This window comes from Lutjanus erythropterus, chromosome 24 (assembly GCF_056507025.1).
Source record: "Lutjanus erythropterus isolate fLutEry1 chromosome 24, fLutEry1.hap2, whole genome shotgun sequence".
Lineage (NCBI taxonomy): Eukaryota > Metazoa > Chordata > Actinopteri > Lutjaniformes > Lutjanidae > Lutjanus > Lutjanus erythropterus.
In genome coordinates, this window is record NC_139340.1 from 10,874,050 (window position 1) to 10,881,130 (window position 7,081).

General features: G+C 40.0%; 1 protein-coding gene across 1 annotated transcript; it reads left to right on the forward strand.

Moving 5' to 3' along the window:
- The first annotated feature begins 605 nt into the window (after positions 1-605).
- On the forward strand, positions 606-3,980 carry LOC146304744 (2-oxoglutarate receptor 1-like). Its single transcript, XM_084713363.1, has 2 exons — positions 606-1,182; positions 2,171-3,980. The coding sequence occupies exon 2, from the start codon at positions 2,180-2,182 to the stop codon at positions 3,182-3,184; it is 1,005 nt and encodes a 334-aa protein (XP_084569489.1). The 5' UTR covers positions 606-1,182; positions 2,171-2,179; the 3' UTR covers positions 3,185-3,980.
- Positions 3,981-7,081: the final 3,101 nt, after the last annotated feature.

A 7,081-nucleotide genomic window follows, 5' to 3' on the forward strand; every position in this document is an offset into this window, starting at 1 on the left:
CAGTGGAACATTTATCAGCTATTTCACATAGGAGGTGGTGGAGACCAAAATAGAGCTAAAAGAGAGTGAATGTTTCAGGAATGCGAGCGGAAACCTGTGGTGTTTGTTTTGCAGCTCCTCATCGAGTGCTACAGGATGACGTTAACTAAACCACGGTCTACGGTTGCATGACTTTGACACATAATATGTAAAAGCTTAGTATTCACTGATGTATTTTGAACAAAACATGAAAATCTCTTAAGCTTGTGTTAACCACAGGCAAATGACGGAAAGCCCATTTAAAAAAAAAAAAAAGACTGACCCATTTAGATGCAAATATGCTAATTAATATCCAGGTTATGTGACTCATTCCTGCAGCAGTCTATTAGTCATCGATTAATCCAAGCTTAATTTTAATTCTACATTTGCACAACAGAAACACAAATGGGTTGATAAAAATACAATTAATTTCTGCCACAGGGAGCCACTAAAGCATGTTGGCAGAATTCACAGGTAACCTGAACAACATGCACACGAGTTTTACTGTTCATAATTACTCATTAATCAGTGTTTTTCAGAGTATTTTGATTTGAGTAGTATTGATTTAAAAGCTGGTCATGGAATATAAATCTGAGTTTGGATACCTGAATTGTTTGACAGTGTGAATTAGATGGTATGAGGTCTGACAAATAACACTTAATGTGTTATTGAAGTGTTCATTTCCCAACATTATTCTCTACTTCCTTATTTCTTTAATCAGAAACCAAGGTCTGCATCTGCGCCAGATTTAGATCTGCAGTGTCACACTGAGGTAATCACATGCTTGTTTGAAGTTAGAACAAAGACCTCAATAGAAACTCCTGAGTTTGTTTTTCTGAACAAAAGGTACACCGACAAGTTTAATTTTCCGAGTGTGCTGCCTCGTCTCTTCTCTGCAAATTCACCCGAACCCAGATCTGTGTAAATAAAGTAACCCTTGAGCTTTATCAGCTGAAGCATGTCACCAGGAAGTCAGTGCACACGGCTCAAGGTGAAGCGCACACAACAGTGGGCTTTCAAGCAAAAATATGCTGGAGTTCCCCCCTGGGTGTGGAGGACTGGCGGGGGAAGAGGAGAGAGTAGGAGGACGAGGAATGGATGAGAAAACAAAGATGAGACGCTGAATGCTTGGAGTGAGCTCTGATCAGGACACTGTAACTAAAAGTGAGTAGAAAACCTCTTTCTCAAACGATACCTTCATGAATCAGCCTGTCTTTATGTTCATTTTAACACTTTGTGTTACGTTTGTATTTTTACGCAAAACTTATAATTGTTTAAATGAGTACAAGTTCCTGCCTTATGAAATCTGAGAGTACGTGGTCTATGTACATGACACCTCGCACGTCTCTTCACATCCATAATGAGAGCAGATTGCACTGACAGCATTACAGGAAGCTGCCATAAAGCTAGGATGCCATAGGCGCTGTCATCTCCTTAGAGGCTCTCAGAAACCAGACCGTTGACAAGGAGAGAACAAGATTTTGTTTGCTTCTTTCCCACTGAGTTTCCTTGATTGTTTGTTTCTTTCCTCGTCTGCTCGCCTCTGGGTTTTTGTTTTTTTTTTTTACCTGCTCTCTTCATCCTTCCTCAAGCAGTAATTGCCAATGACACTGATATGACAGCTGAGGGAAAAGGGAATGATGGTTTGCTCGTAGTCTATTTTTTCCTCACCCAACAATATATACTGTATATGTGTTCACTTGAATTGGGAGTTAAAAGAATTCACAGGAATGGACAATTCTTCCATTACAAAAAAGGCACAAATTCAGCATTTGTTCAGCAAATTTGAGAACATTAAAGCTGCAATAAGGAATAATTTTACATTTAACAATTAATTAAATGTCTACATGTTATGTGTAATGCTGCATTCACATGGATTCAGGCAGAAGGTCAATTACAAGACAGAGAATACTGGCAACAGTAACAGCTTTGTCACTGAAAGTTAAAATATTTTAAATTCTTGCTGTCGCCCGCAACTATGGCTGATTATTGGTACTGAATACCTTACAGCCATTTTTCTGGTTAGGTTTCTGGTGACTCTTTGGGTCATTAAAAATCTCAGAAATTATGCCCCAAACCCTGGCCTTAGATCCAACTTCTCAGATTTTGGTTTTTAAACGTGGTTTGTAAATTTGCTTTTCATACTCGACAGGGCTCAGCCATGGCTAGCATCCTCTACTACGGAGAAAGTCACAACTGCACCAATATTGACCGACTGATGAAGCGCTATTACCTGCCAGTCTCCTACGGCATCATCTTCATCGTAGGGCTGGTGGGCAACCTAACCGCCATTGGCATTTACCTGACCAAGCTGCGTCCGTGGAAGAGCAGCAGCATCATCCTGGTCAACCTGGCGCTGACTGACCTCCTCTATGTCCTCAGCATGCCCTTCCTGGTCCACTACTACAGCAACGGGGATTCATGGACACTCGGCGACTTCATGTGCCGCTTTGTGCGATTTGGGTTTCATTTTAACCTGTATGGAAGCATCCTCTTCCTCACGTGTCTGGCAGTTTTCCGTTACGTGGTGGTGATTAAGCCATTGCTGGCAGCACAGGTGCAGGAGAAGATCTGGGGTATAATTGCGTGCACGGCCGTCTGGTTCATCGCCGCTGCTGAAATCACCCCAATGTTGACGATGATATCCTTGGTGGAGCACAACAACAAGACCTACTGCTTGGACTTTGCCAGCACCATACCAGTTGAAGACGTGCGGGTGTATGGCTGGGTGCTCACTGCACTCGGATTCCTACTGCCTCTAGTGGTGGTGTTCATGTGTTACATCGGTATAGTGAAAAAACTGGCGAAGGGCCAGCAAACATCCAGTCCATGTCGTATGCGAGCACGGCTCATCACCGTGCTGATCCTGGTGGTGTTTGTGGTGTGCTTCCTGCCATATCACATCTTGCGTGTGGTGCGGATAGAAACTCGGGGGACGCAAGAGATACCGTGTATGGTGGAGCGCATCGTGCACGCAGCATACATCATCTCCAGGCCTTTGGCTGGACTCAACACATTTTTCAACCTGGCTTTGTACACTCTGTCAGGCGATAAGTTCAGGAGGGCCTTCCTCAGCACTTTTTACCGGGAAAACTGGCTGACCAAGGCAAGGTCGGTGCTCCACCTGGCCATCATCAGCAAGCCAAGCAGTGACATGCCTGACTGAGCATGACTGACAACTGAGTTTTCTTTCTTCGATCTCTCTTTGACTCATTCTGTGGACATACTGTAAACTTTATCAGCCAGACATGATATTGAGGGGATGGCATGGCAGCTGGTTTTGGTTTGTCTTGCAAAGACTGTATGCCAATGCCTGAAATGTACATATAAATGACTAGAATTTAAAGCTGCAAGTTACACTACAGTTAGACCTTTGTCCACATCTTTTCTTTCTCTGTCTGGAAGTCACGTGAGTATAATTTACCTGACAAACAATGTAATGGATACTTTTGTTTGCAGCCATGAAAACAGCCCTGAACTGTAGAAGGTTTCAGTTAAAGTTCAGTAAAACCAGGAAGTGAGTTTGCGATTCTGAGCTGTGGGTTTTGACTGATGCAAAGACTAAGGTTTGTGATGTTCGAGTTTCATTACATTTCATATATCTCAACTGTAAATCTGACAAATTGTAAATTGAAGTTTTTCCTCTGATTTAATCTTTGAACACTGTTTATAGAATTAGCTCCAATGAATAAATAAATTGTTATAATTTGTTGATTTTTTTTTTTTTTTTTTTTACTTTTAATCTATCATCGCTGGGTACAAAATTCAGTTTATATATTGTTGGTATGAAATATATAAAATTTTACATCCCATCAGGTTACTCAAAGAGTTGCCAACTGTAGACTCGTCTCTTGCCTGATCTCCAGTTAGTTTTTCCTGTGTATTTTAATTGATGCAGAAAATAGGGTGTGTCTTTAATGAAAACTTGTATATCATATATTACATGTGAGTATCTTTAACGTGACTGTTTTGTGCTTGTTTATTGGATGAAACCACCATGGTTTTAGTTTGTGCACTTCATCTACACTAGTTATGTTTTTACTTAATCACTGACAAGCTAAAAATAAAAGTTGAGTAGTTGAGACTTGCGGAGAATTGTATCTAGCTAGCTCCTTTAGCCTAGCATTAGCTTAATATTATTATGCTTGGTTCAAAAACCATAACAAGTTTTATTTTGTCAAACAACAGATTGTTGTTTTAAGTGACCTATCATAACTATTTGTGACGGAGTTATATTTTTAATGCATTAATATGTGACATATCACATATTTTGCCTATTTTACATAATACTATAGAAGCTGTTATTTAATCTACCTGAAGTTGTTTGTTATTATTCTATGGAGAAAAAGTTCACATGTACCTTAATTAATCACTCATTAAATGCACCACCTGGTGAGCACGTTAGGTGACACAAATCAAACGCACCCCTGTAATTGACGAATAGGGGCTCCCGCTTGTTGGGTCTGGCTAGCGCTAACTGCAAAATGCTAATCTGCTCACGGTGATTTCTACGTTTGCTATATTGAACCTTTACTTTCAGTGAGGTGCGTGACAAATTTCTGATATTTCTGACGATAGACCTTTTTAACGGCAGCCATATTCACCGTGACTCTGTCTGACCTGAATGGAACGGGACCTTAATTAGTGTCACTGGTCACACCTGTGGTTAGCCTGCTGTTTCATTTCAATATGGCTGCCGTGAAAGAGGGATCCGTTTCTGTTACGGTTGCGACAGAAGCTTACAAATGTTTGAAAACTTTGAGGCACTTTGCCCACCGCAGTGACACGGACTGGCTATAGCGGACGAGCGGACGGTTATAACGTTTACTGGAAATGGTCAAGCAAAGAAGTTTTCCGAGGACGTCGCGGTGCGCAAGACTCAGACTCAGGTGAGTAAAATCCATAGTGTTGCCTAGCAACGCAGTGCTGCGGGAGCGCACTACGCAAAAAAACTGTGCTGTTCTCTTTACTTTTATAATATGTGTGTTTGTGGCTGCTGCAGCTGTGGAGCTTATATTGTTAAGACACATCTGTGCTTTGGTGATGTGTTATCCTGCTGTTTCAGTGTGTTAAATTGTCTGTTTACTGATCAACTGTAGTGATGCTACACTGAAGGACGTCGCATATTTCTAATTAGTTGATAATCAGTGGTATGAGTGGCAAACCAATATATAATACTGATATAAAAACAAAGAATATCACGTATATTTTCATTATTCCGAGCACATTACAGTCTAATGCACATGGTTATCTGGTAATAAGTTATATTAGAGGGATTCTTTAAATGTAATTAATGAAATAGAAAAATGCATTGGTTTGTGCTGTATGTTTAACACCATGACTGGCATTGAAGGGAAATGGGCTAATGTCTGCAGTGGTGTCATTCACCTGTATTAATCTATACTTTATAACATAATATGTAGCCAGAATCTGTTTTGCTGGCAAATCACAAGGCATTTTTTGATGCTCGATTGTGTTGAGGCAATTCGATCTGTACCATAAAAGTACTTTAAGTAAATTAAATTCCTTATACTATATTGATATACTATACTATTTTCAGATTTTCAGAGGGTGTTGCACATTTTTGCTTACCATTGTCACAGTCTTTTTTTCTTTTACACTGATGTTACTGACTTATTTTTTGAATTTTATTTTTTTTCTGACGTGGGTGGGAGGGTGAAGGGTTTTGAGGTCTGTCTGCCCTTCATTTACTATCATAAATGACAAATGAAATAAATAGCAAATGTCTCATATTTTTGCTTGAAAAATGACTGAAACAGTTGGTCAATTAGCAAAATGGTTAAAGTTACATAGTTAAATTGCTAACTTATTGTGAATTCAGGTGAAATCTGCAGATGCAAATAGACAAAATGGAGTGAAATAAACACTTAAATGTGTATTTTGGATCTTTCCACTAGTCTGAAAGAAGACATATTGCAAATGCAAAATAGAACAAAATGTAAAAAATGACTAGAGCATAAAATCACCTAGGTGTCTCGCTTGAAAAATTCTGGAGTTTTTCACTGACACAAAGGAGAAACTATCGGCCTACCTAAACAGAGGAGCCTGCGATCATTTACTGGCGATTTTCCAGCTTGCATTTTAAGAGGTTACTTTCTATCTGAATTTGTCATATAACACTTCTTTTTTTTTTTTTTTTTGCATTTCCATCATCATGGTTTGCTGCATTTGTCTCCCCAACAGTGTGATAAAATGATTTTACAGCCCAACAACATCTCCTGCAGCTACTGATCTGTGAAAGACTCTGAGGTTGTATCTAAGCACTCAGCCGAGTTCTCTGTGCAGATGCATTCACCTTCCCCGTGAGCTAACAAGGCAGGCAGCACATTCCTCATTTTGAAAGCCGGAGAGGGCTGACGACTAAAGAAGCAAAGGGTTGGAATCTGAGTCCTTCCGAGGAGGTATTATTTCCAACATAACACAAACTGTACAAAAATGTTTCACGAGCAAGAAGAAATGTTTGAGAACAAAGAAGCAGCAAACATCCGTTTATCTTCATCTAACCTCCCGGAACAAATTCCCCCTGTCAACAATGAGACATCCTCTGCAGATAAAGGAAGCTGTTACATTATTTGTCTATCAGTGGCTGCAAACGGCTTTATCCTGGACACCATATGTCATTCTGCTGCAATACCCTGCCAAGCTTTATGGTTGAGATCACAGATCAAAACAATTAGTAAGCTGTGACCCATAACAAAGGCTCTTATCATATAAGATGGCATTAATGTAACGTTTTCTGTCACTTCTCTGTGTGCATATGTACACAGAAGTCAAATCCAGCATCTTTATCATAGGCTTATATAATTCTAATCTGTCTCTGTTACATGCTGTGCAAGTAGAATAGAGACTGCAGCTGGGGATGGAAAGGCTATTTTGGTCCACGGACTTAGCCATTTCCTTTTCTGCCTCCTGACTGATCTCCTCCTCATCCTCATTTTCTTTCTCATGAACAAAAAAAAAACGCGTGCATGGAGTGTTCAGGAAGTGCTTATTACAGCCACGGGATATTAATATGAAGCAATCACTTCTTCAGCTAACATCT

Excerpts from the sequence above, each read along its gene's own strand:
- LOC146304744 (XM_084713363.1), top strand. The coding sequence starts at position 2,180 with ATGGCTAGCATCCTCTACTACGGAGAAAGTCACAACTGCACCAATATT.